This window comes from Pristis pectinata, chromosome 30 (genome assembly GCF_009764475.1).
Source record: "Pristis pectinata isolate sPriPec2 chromosome 30, sPriPec2.1.pri, whole genome shotgun sequence".
NCBI classification, from domain to species: domain Eukaryota; kingdom Metazoa; phylum Chordata; class Chondrichthyes; order Rhinopristiformes; family Pristidae; genus Pristis; species Pristis pectinata.
The window spans coordinates 25,694,730-25,719,702 of record NC_067434.1 but is presented as its reverse complement, the minus strand read 5'-3'; the positions used below and the strand labels follow the sequence as shown (position 1 = coordinate 25,719,702).

The 24,973-nt window shown below is 46.4% G+C and overlaps 2 protein-coding genes across 3 annotated transcripts in view; one reads left to right on the top strand and one right to left on the bottom strand.

Moving 5' to 3' along the window:
• Nucleotides 1-24,973, bottom strand: part of rassf4a (Ras association domain family member 4a) — a 170,932-nt gene that overhangs the window by 124,965 nt on the left and 20,994 nt on the right. The window lies entirely within an intron of this gene.
• Nucleotides 1,259-18,566, top strand: LOC127584654 (alveolar macrophage chemotactic factor 2-like). The gene is made up of 5 exons (XM_052041503.1): nt 1,259-1,358; nt 4,411-4,495; nt 4,654-4,780; nt 8,975-9,064; nt 17,570-18,566. Exons 2-5 carry the CDS (start codon nt 4,429-4,431, stop codon nt 17,697-17,699), a joined length of 414 nt encoding a protein of 137 aa, XP_051897463.1. The 5' UTR covers nt 1,259-1,358; nt 4,411-4,428; the 3' UTR covers nt 17,700-18,566.

Sequence of the window (24,973 nt, the reverse complement as noted above, 5' to 3'; positions counted from 1 at the left end):
TCCTGCAGTCCTGCTCACAGCCTGACTAGGGAGACCCTATCACTACCGTTGTTTTACCCTTCAACCTTCCCTGCTGTACAGAGACCATCCTATCCAATACTATCCAAAGCAGCATACCTGTCAAAGAAGGGAACAGCCACAGGACACACCTGCACTACCTGCCTGCCCCTCCTGGTGGTCACCCATCTATCTGGCTGAACCTTTGATATGACCATCTCCCTGAAGCTCCTGTCTGTAACACTCTAGGCCTCCTGTGTGCTGCTCAGCGAGTCAAACTCCTGCTCCAACTGATCCATGTGGTCTGGGAGGAGCTGCAGTTGGACACACCTCCTATAGACATAGTCATCAGAAACACTTGACCACTCCCTGATCTCTCACATCTCTCAGGAGGAGCGCACCACTCCACCGACTGCTATTACTACCCCTCTAGTAACTAATGGATTGAAAGATGAGGAAAGGCCTCATCTTACCTGACCTGACATTAACGCTGCTCACCCCATTCGCCAAAGCCCCTCATTCCCCAAAGCTCACATCTCATGGAACCTCACCGTAAACCCCAGTCAAAACTCCTTTCCACCCCAAGTCTGTGACCCATTTCACTAAATTCTAAACATTCACCAATGTAGCAACAAAGCAACTCAAGACTGAAGATTGATGCCTACACTTTTCTTTCTGTCTCATCCAAATTTTCTCATCACATTCTCCTTTCACTTTCTTCTTGATGTTTTTCTGGCAAAAATTATTTTACCTCTACTTCCTGTTTCTCAGGCCATTAACACACTCATTGTGTACAATGTAACTTAGGTGTTGACAAAGGGTTTGTTCCTAAACCATTAACCTGTTTACTCTTTATGATTCATTCCCAATGTGCAATGATCACAAGTTAAGCATTTGTTATTTTTTAGAGAGCAAGTTTTCCAATTTCAATAATACTTCTATTTTGCCAAACTGGGAGTACAGCAGTATGCCTTGCTCCCGGGTTCTGACTGCATTTGGAAATTCCATACCAGTCACAATGGATCTTGTATTTTATCCTTTATTAGATAATTTTGGGCACCTTTCCCAGTGGAACTTCCAAAGTCTCAGCATTAGATCATCCCCACAGACTCGTGGTAAATTCCACAAACTGATCGACTGTAATGAGCGTTCTCATGACTGAAGGAACAGAGGAATGTTTGCAGAAATCTGTTTGGTTTTGTGCCAAGCTGTGCTGCAAAGAAATCATGTGATTATCCACCCACTCTGTTCAGCTATCCTCTTAACTCACACATAAAGAGTTTCATTAGGAGTTCAGGATCAATCTCTACACACCACTGTCAGAGGTCTGGAGCATCTGAGGTGTGGACATCTTCAGAAAGGTCAGTCCCAGCCATATTACAGTCTGTGGAATTGTTTCTGTTAAACAGGGAATACCTTATAGTGAAGTTAAAATATAACCTGACATGATTTTAGTTTTGACATGATCGGTCCTCGTCAGTCAGACGTGCACTTTGTGGTCTTTTATTTGTAAAGGATAACGGAAGTCCTTTTCTTAATGCAACAGAAGTTGAACCGTTGAAGAATAATCATGTCTGTAGAAAGAGCTTTTTGAAAGTACAATGTACGACTAGAGATGGGTGTAATGTTTTACAGTGAATAACTTCACCATTCCTGCGTGTTGCAACAAATTTGATGTTTTTTTTAAAATGGGCTCCATTTAGACTCAGCAACCTCATAAGCCAAGTGATACTTGTGGACCAACCTGAATTTTTCCCCATTCCCCCAAACTGAGACCATCAGCAGTCCCTGCCACCTCCTGACCCACTGCCTCACCTAACGTAATCCCAGCTCATTTACTTCTGCTGCTCCTCTCCCAACTTTCCTTCTACGAGGCCCACACCTGGCCCACCGACTCACTCAGCAGGTTTCTGTACGTGCCGGGATCTGATCAAAACAGAAAACGCTGGTATTACTCAGCCGGTCAGGCAGCCCGTGACATCACAGAGCCATACAGCACGGAAACAGGGCCTTTGGTCCAACTCGTTTATGCCCACTGTGTTGTCCAGAGAGCTACTTCCATCTACCTGTGTTTGGCCCAGAGCCCTCGAAACCTCTCCTATCCATGTACTTATCTAGATGGCTTTTAAATGTTGCTAATGTGGCCACCTCAACCACTGTTTCAGGCAGCTCATTCCAAATACGCACCACCCTTTGCGTGAAGAAGCTGCCCCTGATGTCCCTTTTAAATCTCTCGTCTCTGATCTTAAACCTATGCCCTCCTGTTCCTAGCACCCCCTCCCTGGGAAAAAGACTGTGTGCTTTCACCCTGTCTATGCCCATCATGATCTTATACACCTCTATCAGGTCATCCATCAAACTCCTACATTCCAGGGAATAAAGTCGTAGTCTACACAACCTCTCCTTGGAACTCAGGCCCCCAATCCCAGGCAACATCCTGGAAAATCTTATCTGAAAGAGGAAAGGATGACAGAGGAAAGGTTGAAGCTTCAGGTCAACAAACTTCCTCCAGACCTGCATAGTGGATTGTCAAACACTAGAGGACAGAGCTTTAAGGTGAGAGAGGGAAAGTTTAAAGGAGATGTATGGGGCAGGTTTTTTTTTTGCACAGAGAGTGGTGAGTGCCTGGAATGCACTGCCAGGGGTGGTGATGGAAGCAGATAGGGCAGGGGTATTCAAGAGGCTTTTAGGTAGACACATGAACATGCAGGGAATGGAGGGATATGGATCTTGTGCAGGCAGAGGGGATCAGTTTAATTCAGCATCATGTTTGGCAAAGACATTGTGGGCTGAAGGGCCTGTTCCTGTGCTGTATTGTACTGTAATGTTCAATATGGAGCCCAGTAGAAAACTCAGGGTCCCTACAAACTGCACAGGGCTTTGTGCTGAGCTTGGAGCCCATCCCTTTGAGCATGGAGGTAGCAGTCAACTCCGTGTGCTCGGTGTGGACCTGACCGTGGTCAGCACCAGCTGGCTGACGGCACAGCTTCCCCTGCAGAGGTCGAATCAGGCAGCGCAACACAGCACATCAGTCCTGATAGGTCACAGAGGCAGTGCGGCTGCCCTCAGGGACCCAGCGCCTCTCCCACCCCTTTGTGTTCCTGCAACCCAGAATGTGGGGACATAGGCAGCTGCAGGGTCCTCCTGCCCACCCTCCAGGGCCATCTACAGCCTCCCTCACTGGAAGCTCTGCTGAAGTCACTGGAACACCAGGCAAGAGAAAGGCAGTACACAGGATGACTGGGTGACCTATGCATTGCTTTCTGCAATGTGGCCAAACAGAGGGTGATGGTCTAGGACATGGGGTGGGCAAGGTGGGGGCTGATTGTAAAAGGGGAACCATAGAACCATACAGCACAAAACAGGTCCTTTGGCCCACCATGTTGTGCCGTCCATTAAACCACCCTCACACTATCTAACCCTTTCCTCCCACATATCCCTCTATCTCACATTCCTCCATATGCCTATCCAACAAGCTCTTGAACCTGTCCAATGTATCTGCCTCCACCACCACCCCAGGCAGTGCATTCCATGCACCAACCACTCTCTGGGTGAAAAGCCTCCCCCTGACATCTCCCCTGAACCTTCCACCCATAACCTTAAAGCCATGCCCTCTCGTCTTGAGCATTGGTGCCCTGGGAAGGAGGCGCTGACTGTCTACTCTATCTATTCCTCTCAATATTTTATATACCTCTATCATGTCTCCTCTCATCCTCCTCCTTTCCAGTGAATAAAGCCCTAGCACCTTAAACCTCTCCTCATATTCAATACGCTCTAATCCAGGCAGCATCCTGGTAAATCTCCTCTGCACCCTCTCCAACGCCTCCACATCCTTCCTATAATGAAGCGACCAGAACTGAACACAGTACTCCAAGTGTGGCCTAACTAGAGTTTTGTAAAGCTGCATCATCACTTTGCGGCTCTTAAACTCAACTGGGGTTGCAGTTACTGCAGAGAGGTTGTCTACATTACCCCCTGCTCTCCTCCTCCAGCTCAATTTCCCAAATCACTGAGAATTCTTTCAGTGATCTCTCATCTGGCATAAAGTCCTGCATTTGTTTCAACTCTGCACTCAGCCCTCACTGCCCCCATCTCCCCACACCACTCCTCCCCAAGCTGAAGTCAGTGTGAATGCCTCAATCTGGCTTTCAGGTCCATCTACACAGAGGGCTGCAGATGGTTAAGATGTAACTGGAGCCCAGCTTCCTTACCTCCCAGCCCTGGGCTCAGGGCGTCCCTCCCCCAGGGGTAGACTGGCCTCAGCACCCTCTCCTGGATCTCCTCCCTGAGAAAAACCTCAAAACCAAACTTTGTTCCTCCCTCAATTTCCTTCCACAATACTTCCCTATTGTCACCAAGGCAACTTGAAAAATCTGCAGTACATCTATTCACATTTATTCTTATTTTCTTTAGACAGTCAAACATTCAGAGATGAATTTCAGATTCCAGATTCCTGCTCAGATTGCCACTTTATTTCTGCTACAACACTCCTTCACAGGTGAGCGATGAGACTTGAATTGGTTCTCAGTGGCTGCTTAATGAAACTCACTGAAGTTAGCATCAACCTACCACTTTGTATGAAAAGTGAACTGTAATATTCCACCAGTTTTTATGGACCAAATGTAAAACAATCTTTAATTCCTTTCTCTTGCCCAGTTGAGGCATTAGGAGTACCTGGATCGAGATGCCTGTGCCCTGTATCTGTTAAAGCCGTACGTCCGAAGATCATCAAGAACTTCCATATAATTCCAAAATCAACTGATTGCAGCAAGACTGAAGTTATGTAAGTACCACAGTTGTTGGCATCAGTTTGCAAACAAACACATACACTGAGAGCAAATCTTGCTGAAAAAGCTTTCTCTGGGCTGTAACTGTTCCTCTGGTCATTCTTTGCATGGTCAAGAACACTGGAAAACCAGGAGCAGGACCTGGCCACTCGGCTGCTCAATCCTGCCCTGGCAGATCTGCTCCAGGTCTCCAGTCCTCTTGTCTTTAATCTGCCTGCCTCTTTAAATACTTCCAGTGATCCACAACTATCTGGGATAGGGAATTCCACGGATTCACTATTGTCGGATTAGGGTCCAGATCCCACACAGCAAGGTGCCCTCACACTCTACACCCAAACCCTAGTGATATTTGACTTGCTGATTTTCAAACTAGATCCATGTTGCACATGGAACACAGGACACTGAGGACGTGCAAAACCAGCTGCTGAATAGCAGTAATTATGTTTCCCTTCGGTCCCAATGTTCACACCTCTGCCCAAGAGTTTGAAAAACTTTATTTTTCATCTGATGGCATTCACACTATTTGTGAACCTTTCACTTCCCTTTCAAGATGCCCCAAAGCATGTTGAGACAGTGAAGTACAGTTGAAGACCATTCACTGAGTGCAGGACCCACACTGCAAGGTGCGGACACAATGGGAAACTGACCAGGTCATCTGTTTCAGTAACACTGGTTGGTGATAAATATTCTCTGGGGAGATCCCCCATCCTCACTGAAATAGTGCTACAGTGCTGTATGTTTACCTGAGAGGGGAGGCAAGGCTCTCTCTATAATGGAAGTAGCCCACCTCAAGGGAGAGAGTGCCATTGCTGGGAATGATCACACATGAAGCACAGGTATCACTGACACAAAGAACTAAACTGTTGGCCATCAGGTGGGGCACATCACTATCAGTGGCCACACCAATAATGAGCTTGCAGGTGAGGTAACAAAGGGAGCATCTGCTGAGACTACGTACCCTGAACAGTTCATGCTTTCAAGAGATGAAAGGTAGGGGAAAATAGCGAGGGAATATGTTCCCTTTCATTCCACTGTGTAATGCATCTCCCAGAAAAGGCATTCAATACAAAACAAGGTCTTATCTCCATAAATCCAGTGACCTAGGGTTTGGTTTGATGCCAGTACATGATAATGGCCTCAATTATAAAAAAGGATTTCCATAATTAGCACATTTAATCCTGAAATTGGAATTCATTGGCAAGGCTGACACAAGCTTGAGCAAGAGGGCTGACTGTTGCAGCTTGTCCCATACTCCAGTGGACACACACACCCATTCTACCCCTATCCTTGGCTGCATCAGAACTGAGTGAAGAATTCGGTTCTGAGAGGAGATGCTTTGGCCATATGCATTCAGTTTTCGCTCAGTTGGGGGGTAGCTCTCATACACCTGGGTCAGGACCAGGCAAATTTAAGACTCTCTCCAGAATGGGAGCATTTCCTTCGGCTGAGACTTCAGCACATCACTGAGCTTTCAGTGCTATTGATTCAATGTTCAGGGGAATATTAACAATCTCACAGCATGGCTGCAGGAAAGGGCAGGGTAGGACAAAGCTTTTCATTCATTCAAATGTTGGTATGGTCCTGGAACAATATTTTCTGCATTCTAGCTCCCTACATTAGGGTAGTAACGATAGCTCCACAGCACCTTGGGACAAGCTGAGGTTATGGAAAGCTGAATAAACTTTTTTAAAGTTTTTTTTGCAAATATTTATCCATCAACTTGCATCACCAAACAGGTGAACCAATCATTCCCCTCATTCATTGGTTCTGAAGCACTTTGGGTCTCGGTAGTATCCATGTCACTTTCTTTACAAAGTCTGACACTTGGGCAATGTGTCGGAGGGTGGGAGTGATGTTATGTTTCCCACGCTGAAATAGGACAGGCGTTCTGGAAGAAACCACAGAAAGTTTCACAATAGGCACCACTGAATTGGGCGTAATTGTGTAACTCACATCTGCCGGGACATGTTACTGGGAGGCTCAGGTACTCCAGCACATATTCCCACGTTTGGATCTGCCCTCACTCCCAGCCGGGTAAAACCTCACAGGGCTGTCTATCTTCCAGCATCATTCTCTCTGAATGTTAACCAGCAAGCTCTGATGCCAAAAAGATACAACTCTTACTGGCCAGGAGAAACTTGTGACTTTAAACTTAACAGAAGTTTTGTGCACTTGGATGTGTCCTAGTTTCTAACAGGATAAAATGTTCACAGACTCACAAGGTTCGCGCAGTGTGGAAGGAGGCAATCTGAAGCGCTGCTGAAAACCTTCTGGTGAAGTTGGAACAACAGGCAGCACGGGAGCGTTCAACCTTTAGCAGGGGAGTGTTTAGCACAGGGAGTGTTCGACCTTTAGCAGCTCAAAGATACACAGCCAAAGTTCCACCACATGTTCCCCATATCCCCACAGTTTGAGTTTTCTGTGAACAGTTACTTATTTCCTTTCCAAAAGCTCCAATCGAACCTGTATCCACCGTGATCAGGCAGGGATTCCAAATCCTACTTACTCAATGCGGGAAATCGTTCCTCACCCTCCCTCAGGACTTTCTGTCAATCACTTTGAACCTGTGTCCTCTGGTTACCAACACCAGAAACAACTTGCCTTTATCTGATCCAAGCCCTTGAGAACAAACCTACTCTGCTGAAGGGAGAACCAGTCCCACTTCCCCAGTGTCTTCAGGGGAACTGACATCCCTCCTCGCAGGAACCACTGGAATATGTTTCCAATGTATCATCTCGAATGGCAACAAATCCTTTCCACAGAGAGGCCCGGAACTAGTGATGAATAAGGATTTCTGTTGTTTCACAGACTTTCTCTAATTGCCAAGGGATTCAACTTGCTTTGTCAAGTCTTGCTGCTGCAAAATTCCCCAGCGCTAGAGGGTCACAGTGTCATTCGCAGCAAAAGAGGCTCTGTATAAACACACAAGCAAGAGTAGGGGTGTGCTGGAGTCTCAGTGGGGATGATCAGCTGCTTGAGTGGAGTGCTGCGGTCAGGGAGAGGTGGCAAATTCAAGATGAGGTTGGGAGGGAGGGGAGGGGGGGTAGGTTGAGTTCATCTCAGGGCCAGGTTTATGTGCTATGGGCTGCAGTGAGGGGTTGGCACATGATAAAAGGCCATCAGTGTTGAGCACTGTCCCCAGCACCAGAAGTATCAGGGGACGGGGAATGGGATCAGTGGCAGTGAGGGATCAGTGGGGCAAAGGGAGGAGAGGGGTTCCTGTTGCAACAGACAATCTGCTAGAGGAACTCAGCGGGTCAAGCAGCATCTGTGGGAGGAAAGGAATTGTTGACATTTTGGGTTGAAACTCTGCATCAGGAGTGAGAGTGGAGAGGGGAGATGGCTGGTATGAAAAGGAGGGGGAGCGGCAAGTCAGGGGCCCAAGGTGACTGGTGGACTGGGCAGGGGTGTAAGATGACGGGCAGGTTGAGCCGGGTAGGGGAGGGAGCAGGGGTGGAGCTGGGAGACAGTGGCAGGTGAATGATAAATGGAGGCAGACAAAGAGAGGGAGAAAAATTGAGGCAGATGGAGTGACGGAGGGGAGGGTGAAGGTTGGAGACAGCTGCCGGGAGGGAGATAAGCAGGAACACAAAGGGCTCCCAACGGTTCCTGTTTCTCCTCGCCCAGGTCCACTGGCAGTCGGTCACAGAGTGCCTGCAGCTGGATCCAGCTGTTCTCAGCTGAGAAAGCCAAACGGCTGCCCAGGTCACTCCATGGCGAGATCAGATTACCATCCCAGACCTGGATAAAACTGTAGGGACATTCAGAGTGAGTTAGTGTGAGATCCGACCCTAGGTGAAATATCCTCTCCCAACCTCTACAGCAACAGGGATTCCGGTTCAGGTATCTGGTTGACACCAAGCGTGACAATTTATCCCTGTTGCACAGTAGAATCTTGCAGAGGCAAGGCTGGACAAAGCAAGTTGAATCCCTAGCCAATGATTTGAAAGCAGGGAAACTTGTTCTGAAAATATAGAAATCATTGTTTGGAAGAAAGATTAAATCCACCAAAAATGTAAGCAAATATACTGAGCAATTAAAAGCTAACAGGTTAAATGTGAGCCTCACGTGGCTCACCTGAAACTGCTTTTGCATTACTGACAGGAAGATGCTGTTTGTGACAGGCCATTATTGAGCATTAATGTATGCGACATCCACAAACATTAAACTAAAACTTCTCCCTCCTGCAGATTAACCGTGACTCAAGGAAACAAAGAAATGGATGTCTGTGTGTGTCCAGACAAGAGGCAGGGCATCAAACTGCAGAGGTGTTGGGAAAGGTCAGTATAAAACACAGCTTCACTGTGACAAGTTTATTGAATGAAACATTTAAGAACATGCAAAACGAGCGAAACCAAATACAACTGCTCTTGCCAATGTTGCCGCACTTTCAGCAAAATGAGCTACGTGATTCAGGGTAGATTCCGATGCAAGAGGTCTCTTAGCCCAACAGCTGTGAAACTAGTTCAACTGTGGCCCAACATGATTTCAGGGTAAAGCAGAAATCTTCCCCAGAGGGTTAATTACGAGGACAGTTTGAGTCAGTTTGGTTTGTATTTCCTTTGACTAGAGAAAACTAAGAGATGATCAGTTGTGTTGAAGTAATTTGATGGAGTGGATACGGAGAAGTTATGAATAAAGACCAAGGGGCCACAGAGTGAGCCGGTGGATTGGGCGGGGCCACAGAGGCCAAGGCGGCCTCTGCGATGCCGTGACAGTCTGTCTTTAGTTAAAGGGTTAATAAAAAACAAACTGCTGGAGGAACTCAGCAGGTTGAGCAGCATCTGTGGAATCGTCACTGTTCTGAGTCCACTTTAGTTAAAGAGTACCTGCGTCTGTGGTGAGACCTTCCTTCCCCACCCCTGCTATCGCCTGATTCACTCTCCTCCCACACCCACTAGCTCCTGTTCGAAGGCAGAGTGTTGCTCAATAACCTTTGGCACCTTTCGATATTGTATGCAGATGAATTTTGCAGCAACCTGCACTTCACTCCAGCTCTTCCACTGACACCCTTAACTTAACATTTTGAAGTGCCTTTCAGAAGCAAGATCTAGAAGGAATTTTTCCCCCACACAAATCCAAATCACTCTTCCTTGAAAGGTTGTGGATGTGGTGACAGATGTTAGCTGGGAAAGGGGAGATACAAGTAAGAGTGAGCTGGATGCATTGAGAACAGATCACCTGCAGTGTGACTGAAGAACAGGGTGGGCTCAAGGCAAGACTTCCTGCACCTGGTCCTGGTACACATTGTCACTGGTAATGAACAGGTTCCGGTTTTACATGCGTCCTGAAGTCGATTTTGTCCAAAAGTCAGAAAATACACAAAAATGCCATTCGTTACACACCTCCACAGTATTGTAACGAATGGCATCAAAAGCACACAGGACTGGTAAGAAAGAAGAATTTCTAAAAGTGTAAAGAGAGAGGAAACTAGTTCTGCTGTTTGTAGCAATGAACATATGTACATACATCGGGCTTTTGAGTTTAACATCATTATGGGAGCTCGTTGGCACATAGGGGTGTCCGTAAGTTGGGTGTTTGTAACACAGGGACAGCCTGTACACAGGCTGAAGGACCCCAGGATTTGGATTTCATGCTCCACATGCCTGTGCACCAAGCTGTTTGAAGTGTAGCTGGAACCTTACACTAACGTGATATTCGGTGTGGTACATCTGATTGCACAAGGCGCAACCTTTGAACAAGGCTTCCCTGCTCCCCTACACCTGGGCAGGGGCAAAAGATCCACCATCACAGCTCCTGTCTGAGAAAGGGAGTTGATGACTGGAACAGCCGCCACAGTCACACAGAGTCAGGGTGAACACATGGAGTGGTAACCTGTTCCGTCACAGAAAGACCTGGGAAGTGCGACAATGGCTAACAGGAGGGGACGTAATTTTAAGGTGATTGGAGGAAGGTATAAGGGGGATGTCGGGGTAAGTTGTTTTTTTTTACACACACAGAGAGTGGTGGGTGCGTGGAATACACTGCCAGCAGAGGTTGTGAGGGCAGGTACATTAGGGACATTTAAGAGACTCTTAGATAGCCCCCTATTTTTCTATCATTCATGTGTCTATGTGGGAGGGAAGGGTTGGAATGATCTTAGAGCAGGATAAAGCGTCAGCACAACATTGTGGACCAAAGGGCCTGTACTGTGCTGTAGTGTTTTTCGTTCTAAGTGGAACTAAACTCAATCCCCAATCACTGATGGCTGACACGGACACGGGTGAACAACCTCTCTCTCTGTCTTTTTCTCCAAGTCAATGAACTGGTGCAAGACGAGCAAAGGACGTTCTGCTATTGGTCACGTGAGGCTCCTGACTCCAACTTTAATGGGTGAAAAGTATGGTTGAAAAGCAAGCCAGATCTCTCCCTGATTTCTTTCCTGACACACAGGCACATTGGCCCGTTTTCAAATATTTTGCTCGTTCATCACATGATGTGTCAACGCTGGCAACGAGAAGGATACGGTGTACCAGGTTATTCAAATTACTTCAAAGCTGTGAACTAGTCTTAGATGCTGGTGGACAAATCCCTTCCTTGAGCAAACTGGCAGCTTCATACACCAGGCATCAGAGAGAGTTTAGGGAATTTTCCTCGCAGTAGCTGACATCTTAGTACAAAAGAATCCTGGAGGAACTCAGTGGGTCAGGCAGCATCTGTGGAGGGAAATGGACAGTCGATAGTTCAGGTCAAGACCCTTCATCTGGATGTATACCCTCCACTGATGCTGTCCAACCTGCTGAGTTCCTCCAACATTTTGTTTTTTGTTCCAGATTCCAGAATCTGCAGTCTCTCGTGTCTGACATCTTAGCGCAAGTTGCCTGGGTGGGACTGAATCAGCCACTGTGTTACTTGTCTAATACCACATCAAAGAGACTTGCTTATCTACACCCAGAACACATCAGACCTGGAGATTGAGTTTAAATACATTTTAGCACAAGAGGAACATACTCCTTCACTGAGAAATGTACACTTCCTGTGCCAGCTAGGTCATATTTTGCTTGAGAACCTTGTGTGTGCTCCTTTGAAGAAGCAGGTAATGAAAGGGTTACCCAGAGCAGTGAGCTGCTTGCCAAATCTGAAAGGGACTTTTTCAGCTTGAACAAGCTCAGACTTCAACTGTTTATTTTAAAATAATGATTGAATATAGATAAGGCAGGCACAGCAAACACCTGCATTTACATTGTAGGTCTTCAATGGGTGAAAGAAAAGTCTGCAAAATATTATAACAATTGATAAACTCAACACAAAACAAAATCAGCATACCGATCTGAATTGGGAGGCTATTGAGGTCTCATTGGGTAACTTGTTGCCTTGGACTCCAGCAGTAGTGTGGGAGTGGGAGGGGGAGGGGGAGAGGTGGGAGGGGGAAGGGGAGGGGGAGTTGCTTCTTCATCCTTCACATTCAACTCCCTCTGGTCCTCACAGACCAGCTTTCTCCACACCCACATTTAAACCACAGCCCCTGGGAAAATCATAAACTGAAGCCCCTTCTTGTTGTTAGTATTCATAATCTCAGAAACATTACCTCTAATCAGGCAAACAATTTAAATCAGGCCAGCATCAGTTTCTCAGATGGTGTGGAAGAATATCCTTTCATAAGTTACACAAGGATCCAGTGGAATGTATAGAAGTAGTTTCCAAACTGTGGTTAACAGTCCCTTGATGATGCGACATCAAGGGAGCTTGATTATGCTGATATCAATGGAGGATGTGAAGAAGGCTTTGTTAGGAGTTTGAGGAGATTTGGTATGTCGCCAAAGGCTCTTACAAATTTCTATAGATGTACGGTGGAGAGCATTCTGACTGGTTGCATCACCACCTGGTATGGAGGCTCCAATGCGCAGGATCACAAGAGGCTGCAGAGGGTTGTAGACTCAGCCAGCTCCATCACAGGCACAACCCTCCTCGCCACAGAGAACATCTTTATGAGGTGGTACTTCAAAAAGGCTGCATCTATCACTAAGGATCATAACCATCCTCTTCTCTTCTCGTTACTACCATTGGGGAGGAGGTACAGGAGCCTGAAGACCCACACTCAACGATTCAGGAACAGCTTCTTCCCCTCCGCCATCAGATTTCTGAACGGTCCATGAACACCACCTCGTTATTCCTCTTGTCTTGCACTATTTATTTATTTTTGTAGTTAATAGATTTTATGTCTTGCACTGTACTGCTGCCACAAAACAACGCTTTTCACATCATACGTCAGTGGTGATGAATTTGATTCTGGAAAGCACTCCAGTGGTTGGGCTCATACATCACACAAAGGAAGATGGCTGTGGCTGTCGGAGGTCAATTATCCCAGCCCCAGGACATCACTGTAGGAGGTCTTCAGTGGTCCTCAAACAACCTGACACCATCCAGGACAGAGCAAACAGGTTGACTGGAACCCCAACATCACCCTAAACCCTGCCTCCCTCCACCAGTGGTGACAGTATGCATCGTTGATAAAAGAACTGCAGTGTGTTGCCCAGGCTACCCTGATAGCACCTCCAAAACCCGTCCCCTCTCCCATCAGATGTGCATGGGACCACTTGCAGGTTCCCTCCAAGTCATCTACCATCCTGACTTGGAAATGTATCACCCCTGGGTCTGAATCCAGGACACCACCAGAGGGAGGACCTTCACCAGAAGGAGCACACTCCTCAGTGATGGAGGCTCAGCCGCACCTTCTCAAGGGATGGGACTTGCTGGTGATGCCCACATCCCACAAACTGAATAAGTTGACTGGAGCCACATTATATTCACAGCCTGAATCTGAGGTGGGGAGCCACTGGGACACCAGAATCAGTGTCCATGCAAGTCAGCGTGTTAACCCAGCTCACTGCAGAGTCAGTGCTATCGCTGCCACTGCAGCAGAGGCCAACCATTGGGGGCAATATGCATTAAACGGCTTCAGCTCCTGTGTCCTAGGTCCGACTGTAGGGCCCCCACCCCAGGTCCGACAGTAGGATGCAACCCTATGACTGCTTTTTTGGGTGGGGTGAGGAATGCAGCTTACAGAGAGGTACAGAGGTGGGTGGGAGACGGAGGAGTGGAGAATGGGTAAATATTCCTGCTCCTCCCGAGTTGGAAAAGCACCTTTCCCTCTCCTCATTCTCCTGCCCATTCCAAGCTGGCCCCCCAAAATGCCATGTGCACAGTGGTTCCACAAACAGCTTTCAGTGAGAAACATACTTCGTTCACTTTGCACTAAAATGGACTTCGTTTTGGTTCTAATTCTGATCTTTCTTGTAGAAATTGTGTTTTATTTATATTTATTATTTTTTTGTGAATGCTGCTTATCTGATTCTGTGTGCCTGCGATGCTGCTGCAAGTTTTTCACTGCACCGGTGCACACACATATGTGCATATGACAATAAACTGGACTTCGACAGATCACCACAGAGGCAGGGCTCTACCCACGTTTAGTGGAACCTCCAGCACAGACTGGGAGTTGACCAACACTGCCATACTGTGGACTGAAGGAAAACTGCAGCTTCTTCAAAATCCAAACCTCCAGATGTTGCACATCTGAAACGAAATCAGAAAGTGTTGGAAATGCTCAGCAGGGTGGGGACACAGGGTTGATGCCTCAGGCTGACGACTGTTGCCAGAACTGGAAGATGCTGGAGCTCAAAAAATACAATGCAAGGGAGCAAAGAGCTGGGGTGGGGGGGGGGGGGTACAGTGGGTCAGTCAGGACAAGGAAGGGGATGGGTTTCAGTAGGAAGAGTGGTCAGAGCATTGAAGATGGTGCAGGGCAAAAGGGTGATAATATGGCAACAAAGGAACTAACAAAATCAAAGACTATCTATTTATTTGTTCACAGGCATCCCTGATAATGGCAGGATTTATTGTCCATCACTAACTCCCCATAACCAATCATAGAGCTAAGCAGCAGGGAAACAGGCCCTTCAGCCCAACTCATCCACGCCGACCAAGATGCCCATCCAAGCTAGTTCCATTTGCCTGTGTTTGACTCATATCCCTCCAAACAATAGTAATACGATACGATAGGTGTTCAAGAGGCTTTTAGACAGGCACATGAATATGCAGGGAGTGGAGGGATATGGACCATCTGCAGGCAGATGGGATAAGTTTAATTTGGCATCGTGTTCAGCACAGACATGGTGGGCTGAAGGGCCTGTTCCTGTGCTGTACTGTTCTGTGTGTGTAAACCTTTCCTATCCACGTACCTATCCAAATGTTGTTATTTGTACCTGTCTCACCCGCTCGTTCCAGATACATAATCACATTGGTGGGTCTGCAATTGGGTTTGGCCAGACTGGGTAATCATGGCTATTTCCTTCCCCGGAGACAATAATGAAGTGGCATTGAGCTTATCATTAATTTTTAATTACAGATCTAATTACTCAGATCTAAGTTCCCAGCTGCCGTGGTGGGATTTGAACTCATGGTCTAACACCTGCTGCTGGTCCTGTGCTAGGGTGAGCAGTGGTTACAATCTAAATTTCACACAGGGAGTGGGAGGGGGTGAAGAGCCTTGAGACGTGGTTCAGTGACTTCCACTGAGCTACCCCAGAACGGTGTGTAAGGCTCAGGGCACAGAGGTCCAAGTGGAAGCTGGAGCGAGTGTTAAAGGGGTATCCTTTGTAGGGTGAATGGAGGTGTTCCCAATCAACATTCTGGCTTCCTGGTGTACAGGAGACCACACTACAAGCACCAAGAGCTGCGAGCAATGTTTGGGATCCTAGACAGTGGGAGGGGAGGAGCTCTGAGGCAGGTTTTTATTTTCATCCCCCAGTGTTTCCATGGTGTGTGTGTTGGGTGACAGAGATGAACTGGGGTGTTGCAGTGAGATCGCTTCAGTCTTGCACAGGACGTAGAGCCTTGTATCAATGTCTCATCAATTCCTGGGAAAAAGTTTGCAAGTTCTGGCTTGAAGAGCTGTTGGTACTGTGTGTTATTTACAACTAACAATCAATAGTTCATGTGCAATCCTGTATTTCAAATACAGGCAGTCCCCAGGTACCTCTCATACTCTGGTTGGGGAATAGGGGGGCATTCATAGCAAATGGGGAATCCCTCAACAAGCAAAAGTGAGACATTTTGCGTTCTTATCTTCCCTCATCTTTAAAAGTCACAGGAGTTTCCACAATATTGCTTTCAAATAGTACCTGACAATCAGGATGGGGTGTCTCCCAGACACAGGCACAGAGTGGGGATTGAAATAAAAACCGAAAATGTTTGAAAAACTCAGCGGGTCAAGCAGCAAGTGTGGAAAGAGAAAGAATCAATGTTAAAGGTCTGGGATCCTTTGTCAGAGCTGGGGAAGAGAGAGAGAGACAAGTTAGTTTTCAGTAGGAGAGAAGATGGGGGTGGGATGTAGAACAAAGGGAATGTCTGTGATAGGACAAGTTGAAGTGGGTTTTAATGGAGGCAGTTACCAGCACATTCAGCTTGTTGGTCTGTGTTACTAACAGTGAGCTTGTGGGTCCAGGCTGGACTTACACAAGTACAGTAAAAAAAAAACCAGAGCCAACGTGATATAAACACAGAAAATGCTGGAGACAGTAGGTTAGGTAGCATGTGTAGTGGGAGAAACATTCCATGTTTCAGATGAGGGAGTAAAGCAGCCGGCACAATCAAAGACCCCACCCACCGCGGACATTCTCTCTTCTCCCCCGTCCCATCAGGCAGAAGATACAAAAGCCTGAAGGCACGTACCACCAGGCTCAAGGACAGCTTCTATCCCACTGTTATGAGACTACTGAACCTTCCCTGGTACGATAAGATGGACTCTTGACCTCACACTCTACCTCGTTATGTCCCTTCACCTAGTGTCTGCCTGCACTGCACTCGCTCTGTAACTGTGACACTTTATTCTGCATTCTGTTATTGCTTTTTCCTTTGTACTACCTCAATGTACTGATGTGATGAAATGATTTGTATGGATGGCATGCAAAACAAAGTTTTTCACTGTACCTCGGTACATGTGACAATAATAAACCAATTTACCAATTTCATCAGGCCTGAGAAAGTCTGGGTAGTAAAGTGTGGGTGGAACAAGGAGAATTGTCCTGGGGAAGTCAGGTGGCAGGTTGGATCCGATTTAGCTACCAGGGCTGTGTAATTTGTTGCTGATGTGGTTCTGAAGTACTGGGACATGCCCAGCAGGTCAGTGTGTACACAGAAAAGGGAAAGGATGGCAGGTGGGTATGGTTCTTATATGGACAGGAAGAAAGAGCATGTTATCTAAAGTTGGAGAATTCAATATTAAGTCTAGAAGGCTGCAATGTTCCCAGGCAGGAGATAAAATGTTGTTCCTCAAGTTTGCTTTGGGTCACATCACAAGTGCAAGAGGCCACAGAGAGATCAGGAGTGTGATGGGGAACTACAGTGACAGGCAGCATCAAGTTCTGAGTGCTGGTACCCCAAAAAACACCCAATCTGTGTTTGGTTTCTCCAGTGCAGAGGAGACCGCACTGTGAACAAATGCAGTACACTAGATCAAAGAAGTGCAAGTGAATCGTTGCTTCATCTGGAAGGACTGTTTGGGTCCCTGGCTGGTGGGAAGGGAAGAGGTGAAACATTGCACCTCCTCTCCTGCAGTTACACGATTGAAGACTAACTTGCATCCCTCTCTTTTGAAGGGTTGCAGACCCAAAACAGTGACTGATCCTCTTTCCACAGATGCTGCCTGACTTGCTAGGTTTTCCCAATATTTTCTGTTTTTATATCAGATTTCCAGCATCTGCGATTTTTGTTTACATTTTTAATTACTCCGTGTGGATTGTACAACTTGCAACTCACCAGGCAGGGTTTCTCTTCTGTTACAGAATTCAGAATGATCCAAAGAAGAAGAACAAATGTATTTGGAGACTATCAAAGAAAGGTCGAAAGGGGAGGAGGAGGAGGAGGAAGGGACGCAGAGGTGGAAATCCACAGTCGACGCATCAACTGCTTTAACTCTTTCCCATCACACAGATTGTTCTCATCCAACACGTGTGACAGGTGGTGTCGACGCACGAAGCCACTCTGACTCCTAACACTGCTAACGATGCCCAGTTCTGCTGTGCAGATGAATGCTGTTGGCCTTTGATCATTAAACCATTCTTGCCCACTTGGTAACCTCATTCACAACATTAGCTTTAGAATACAGTCTATAAAACTAACCAAAATGCAAGCCATCCTTCACCTTGGTGAATCAGACATTGTATATACAAACTACCCACTGGTCATAATTTCAAACTGGCAAAATAGTTTAGATATGGTTCTAGAGGAACCAACCTTGTGTGATGGCAAATGTGGTCTGTTCCACATAGTTTTAAGATTGCACACATGGACAAACCAGAGATAGAATGGAATACGCTCACTTTATGTGCATTTTCGATCCCTGACTTGGATTATGGGCTGACCTGTTCCCAACACCGTTCTGAAATGGTCACCAGTCATGTATAGTGGTTGTCTCCAGACATTCCCACCACTGTGATGAACAACTGACCAAAGAATTGTGGTGAAATTTGCCAACTAAAGCAGTCAAACACCACATCTCCTTGCAGGAGTGCTGCAAGGGGTTCCATCTCCTGTAGCTACAAGTGGGTCACCTATCATCTAATGTAGCACAGAAATACACGGCTAAACCCACAGGTTTACAGGATATTCATTTTGTAAATCTATTTTGTTTCATAAAATGACTGATGCTTTTGTTATTTGACAATATGATTAGTTTAGTAACTGATTCCAAGAAATGTACAATTGTCTTTTATATATTAGGATTAAAATTAAATTAGAAGTTCATGGTCACATAATAAAAATATAAAAAGCAAGAGTAAACCTCTCGGGCATGGTCTGCTATTCAAAAAGATCTTGGCTGATACAACTTTGGCCTCAATACAGTTTCCCCTTTCTCCTCATAACCGTTCACACTCTTAGACCAGGTATCTATCAGTATCCACCTTAAATATATTCAGTCACTCCACATCCACAGAGGCAGAGAATTCTGAAGATTCACCACCCTCTGAGTGAGAAAATTCCTCTCGTCTCGATTTGACATGGATGACCCCTTGTTCTGAAACTATGACCTTGGTTCTAGATATGCACAACAGGGGAAACATCCTCTCAGCATCCACCCTGTCAATTCCTTTATTTAGTTTTCTATGTTTCAATAAAGTCACCTCTGATTCTTCTAAATTCTAATGAGACAGACCCAGACTGCTCAACCTTTTCTCTTTCAACAACTCCTTCATTCCCAAAGTCTACCTCCTCTGCACTTCCTCCAAATGCAAGTATATCCTTCTGTAGATATAGGGGCCAGAACCATATGCATTACTCCATAGGCTGCTGAGAAAACTGCAGCTAAAGTTTCCTCAAAACTTCCTGACTTTTGCACTCCATACTCCTTGCAATGAAGGCCAACCTTCCATTATTCCTAATTACGTGCTGGAGTTGCATGCTAACACTACAGGGTTCACATGCTTGGGCTTCTAGATCCCTTTGTAGCATGACACTTTGTAGACTCCCTCCATTTAAACAATGATTTGTTTAAATGTTTCCTCCTTTTTCATGAAACACGAGGCAGGCACGGTAGTGTAGCGGTTAGCGTAACACTATTACAGCGTCAGCGACCCAGGTTCAATTCCAGCCGCTGTCTGTAAGGAGTTTGTATGTTCTCCCTGTGTCTGTGTGGGTTTCCTCTGGGTGCTCTAGTTTCCTCCTACATTCCAAAGACATACGGGTTAGGAAGCTGTGGGCATGCTATGTTGGCGCCGGAAGTGCGGCGATACTTGTGGGCTGCCCCCAGAACACACTACGCAAAAAAGATACATTTCACTGTGTTTCGATGCACGTGACTAATAAAAAAATCTTACCTTATTCATATTTCCTTCCAAGTAGCCTCACATTTTCCTTCATCTGCAAACTTCTTGCCCCACTCTCCTAACCCACCAATATCCCTCATACAACTTGCCAACCCATTGGCAAATTTGTCTCCAGTACACGTGGTCCATTTATCCAAGTCAGTAATATAGATTGTAAACAGTTGAGGCCCCCGCACTGATCCCTGTGGCACCTCAGGATTATTGATTACCAATCCGATAAAAAACATTTATCCTGACTCGGTCTTTTCTGTTAGTTGGACAGTCCCATATCCACATCAATATCCTACCTCCACCTCTGTGTGCTCTCGTGCACTAACCTTTTACGTGGCATCTCATCGAATGCCTTCTGGAAATCTAAGTACACATCTACTGGTTCCCCTCTACCCAGGCATCTGTTACCTCTTTGAAGAGTTGGGCAAATGTGTCATGATTTTCTATTTAAGAATGGATTCCAGCAGGTTTCCAATGACAGACTTTAGGCCGATTGGCCTGAAGTTTCCTGAAGTCTGTCCCACTCTTCTTGAATACTCCAGACCTCTCCAGAATTTAGGGAACTTTGGAAGACCACAACCAATGCATGCACCATTTGCAGCCACTTCCTTTGTAGCCCGAGGAAGCAGGCCACCTGGTCCAGGGGGCTTATCGATCTTCAGTTCATTAGTTTATCTTTCTTCAGGTAGTAGAGACTGTTGTAAATCCTTCCTCCCTGCAACCCCTTATTTATCTATTATTGTCAGGATACACTTAGTGTTCTCCACCATGACGACTTCTCCAAAATATGTCTCACCAGAGTTAGAATTCCTCAGTGAAGTAGTTTTTGGGGATGAGCCTGTGGCAAGGCTGGTAGAGCTGCTGTCTCAGTGCGAGACCCGGGTTCGATACCAACCTCAGGGGCTGTCTGCGTGGAGTTTGCACGTTCTCCCTGTGATCGCATAGATTTCCTCCGGGTGCTCAGCTTTCCTCCCATATCCCAAAGATGAGGGTTGGTAGGTTAATTGGCTATGAGATGGAACAGGTGAGTGTACAGGGAGAATAAAAAAAAGGGATTCATGTAGATGATTATAAATGGGTGGTTAATGTGGACTCAATTGGCTGAAGGGACTGTTTCCGTGCTGTATCTCTGTGATTCTAACCGGTTAGAATCTCTGCGATTTCTCCATTTTCCATTATTAATCTCAGCCTCTCAGAGACCATCTTCGTTTTTGGCTCTGATGGTTACTGGTGAAGTGATTCCCCACCTGGTCTGTTGTTGTAAGGCTGATGAGGCGGGATATTTCATTTCCAACATCCCTACTGAAATGCCGACAGTTCCATGTTTTGCGTTCCTTGCTGAGATTGGTCCCAGCACCTCCTGGGTGAACAAGGCCTCCTCCCCTTGCAGCTCCTTCCATCAGCTTCCTCTGCACTGCTGACCTGCTCCTCCTCACTGACACACTGCACTCTAAGGGGTGGGCGGGACGGGTTATCTACTGATGAAGTGTGTTTGTGCAGATGCTCAAACTCAAGACAATGTCCTGCAGCTCTAGTCCAGCATTCTGTATACTTTCACACATGTAGAAGCCAGCCAGCATCTAACCTGCTATTAGCCCCTTTAAACGGAGAGGGTCCTCCCCTGCTGAACATCTGTTCCACTTTGGGAGGGTAAGAACAGTCTTTAGTTGGGGCACAAAGTCTGGTTTAGCAATGCTGATGTCCAAACAGCACATGACCAACACCATGACCTGCCTACTCAGTATTCCAGAAGGCATTAACACTGTTGGTCTTCCCATTGTGAAGGCTGGTGTCACCTGCTCTATAAATGCCCAGAGTCGCATGGGTGATCAAACTGAAACCAATTCACTGGGCAAACACTTGATTTCACAAGAATGGATTCTCTGCTATTGTTTTATAAAAATATATATTAACAACTCATTAAGGAATAGTCCTTTCTCATACTAAGTTTCAACAGGCCCTCGTGTAGTCATTGGTCACCTGTGAGAAACTGAGTCAAGGTGAACTAAGAACACAAGCTAAACCATCCCTGATCACCTAACTCTTGGTTGGCACCAATGCTGGACGAGGTGGGTGTGCATGTCTGCAGTTCCTGCATTTTCACATGCAGGCAATTGTCTGCCACTTTCCTCGCCTTACCCATTTTAACCTGCAGTGATTACTGACTCCTTGCTGACGTGTAGTGCCACAGGTGGTGGTTACTTCCAGTTTTCCCTCTTCTCCTCCTCTTTCTTCTGAGGCCATCCCTTGGGATCAAGGATGACTTGTTTCCACTCCAGCCCAATGGTTTCTGTGGTGGCTGATGGACCACCGTTGGATCAGCAGACTCTGCCACAGCTAGAGCAGGGAGTGCTCAGAGGGCAGGCAGGTGGGTAGCATGAGGAGGTGGTGAACTCACTCCACCATGTGCACTGGGCTTCCTGCACTCCTGACAATTGGACAAGGTCTGTGCCAGCCCTGGTGTTCATAGCAACAGATTCTTCTACACATCAGGAGTATGCCACTCTGTCTCTCAGGTTTGCTCCACCACTTTATAAGATCGTGGCTGATCTGACTGTAACCATGTTCCCGCCTACCCACAGTAACCATTCACCCCTTATCACTAATCTCTCTACCTCTGCCTTAAAAATATTCAATGCTCTGCTTCCACTGCCCTTTGAGGGGAGAGTTCCAAAGTCTCACAACCCTTAGAATTTTGTCTCATCTCTCTCTTAAATAGACAACCACTTACTGTTAAACAGTGGCCTGTAGTTTTATATTATCCCACAAGAAGAAACATCCTCTGGTGGGATAATATAACCATCCACCCTGTCAATACCCCTCGCAATTTTGTGCCACCTCTTATTCTTCCAGTCTCCAGCAAGTACACGCCCTACCTATCCAACCTCTCCTCATAAGACAACTTCCCCATTCCAATTATCAGTCAAGTAAACTCTCTCTGAACTGCTTCCAGTGCATGAAAATCCTTCCTTAAACAGTACTCCAGATGTGATCTCAACAATGCCCGACACAAGTTAAGCATAACCTCCTTAGTTTTGTATTCAATTCCCCTCACAATAAACAATAACATTCTGTCAGTTCTCCTGATTATTTGCAGTACCTACATGCTAGCCTTTTGGGAATTATGCACTAGGACTCCCAGATCCTCTTGCATCCCTTCACCATTTAGATATAATTTTTTTTAAGCTTTCCTGTAAAAATGGATAATTTCACATTTTCCCACATTACGCTCCATGTGCCAGACCTTCGCCCACTCACTTAACCTACCTATACCCTTTGTAGGGTCCTCACTACCTTCCTATCTTTCTGATACCAAACTTAGCAACCAGACTTTTGGTGTCTTCATCCCAGTTACATCTGTTGGAAACCAGTCCGTGGTGCACCACTTGTTACATCTTGCCAACAAGACCAATCGATGCCTACTCTGCTTCCAGTTAGCCAGTCAATTGTCTATCCATGTCAATACCTTCACTCCTAGAGTTGGAGAGTCATACAGCATGGAAACTTGCCTTTCGACCCAACTGGTCCATGTTGGCTAAGATTCCCATCTAAGCTAGTCCCATTTGCCCACATTTGGCCCATATCCCTTGAAACCTTTCCTATCCACATACTGTACATGTCCAAATATCTTTTAACTATCAGTTATTTATTTTTTGTCAATGGCCTTTAATGTGTCAAATCCTTTCTGAAAATCTTCGTATCTCCACCGGCTCCCTTTATCTACAACAGATGTTACTTCAAGGAACTCCCAATAACTTAGTCAAATATGACTCCCCTTTCACAAAACCATGTTAAATCTTTCCAAGTGTCCTTCCTCTCCATTTTAAGTGGCCATGGGATAGGGATTCCCAAGGGTTTGTGCACATGTTACACTTTTTCCGGAGGCTTCGGGAACACCCTTAAAACACATGGTAATCTCTTGCCACAATGGAGCACAGAATAGCATGTCTATTTTGGGATCCTGCCATGCAAACAACATGGCTTGTCCATGGGAACTGAGTGAGCGTGATTAGGGCCTTAATACTGGGGGTGTTGGTCTGGGAGATGTTGCTGATATTGCTTCACTTATCCTATTGAGTTGGAGGACGGAACCAGAAATACTTGAAGAATGCAGCCTGTCAGGCAGCAACAGTGGAAAGTGAAACCAATTAACGTTTGGGTCAGGAATCCTTCCTCAGAACTGGGGACGGGGGGGGGGGGGGCAGGGGGGAAATGAGCGGGTAGTTGGGGGGGGGGTGGGAGTGGGATTACAGTTTTCAAAGCTGAGCTGGAGGCAGAGCAAGGTGTTAGACAAGAGACTATGGAGATAGGTTAGGACAGATCAGGTGTTGAATACAGACCATTAGACCACTCACTGAGGGCGAGTGTAAAGTGGTAAGTGTTAAGGGGAAAGTGAGGAGGCAGCATAGAGCAGGGGCAGCTGTGTCCGAGGCATTTTATGGAAATGGACAGAAATGGTGAGAAAGGGACAGAAGCACAACAGTTGGAAATGATAAGAGTGCAGTTTACCTGAAGATGGAAAATTCAATGTTCATTCCAAAGGGTTGCAAAGTGCCTAGAAAATAAAATGTTGTTCTTTGAGCTTATGTTGAGCCTCATTGTAGCAGTACAGGAGGTGGGGAGATGGTCAGTTTGGAATGGGAGTGGGATGGAGAATTGAAGTTGCAGACAACAGGAAGCTCAACTGTGGACTGAGTCCAAGTTCTCTGCAAGTGACCACCCAATGTGTGTTTGGTTTCTCCAGTGTTACGGAGGCTACTTTGTGAACACCAGATGCAGTAACTGGATTGGAAGGAGTGCAAGTGAATCGATTCCTCCAATCTAATAAAATATTAACTGTGTTTCACAGACACTGCCTGACCTGCTGAGCATTTCCAGCATTTTCTGTGTTTTATTACAAACCACATGTCTGCTGGCAACAATTCATCCCCTGTGAGTTATAGAAGATGCCAGCAATGTGTAGAGGCACATAAAAGCTTCTGAGACAATGTAGTCCACGTCTCAGAGCGAACGGGAGGGTGGAGATCAACAGACCACGAGCATTATCCTGGGTTTGAGGTCTTGATTGGATGACATCCTCTCCTTCAGTCAGCCTTTGGCAGGTGTGCTGAAGGTGACGATGAGTTTCATCATCGATGTCTGCCCTCATTGAGGAGGCTCCGTGACAAGGGCAGACTGCTAAATGGAGGGTGGAGGGAGGGGTTTGCAGGGAGGGTGGGGTGGTTAGGAGATGGAGGGGATTCAGGATAGGAGGATCGAGAGCAAGGGGAATAAAGGAGGACATGTTAGGGGAGGCAGTGAAGGGCAGGGACAGCTGTATCCGAGCCCACTAGCGCGCAAGTACATACCTGGTGACAGGTGTCTCTACATGGG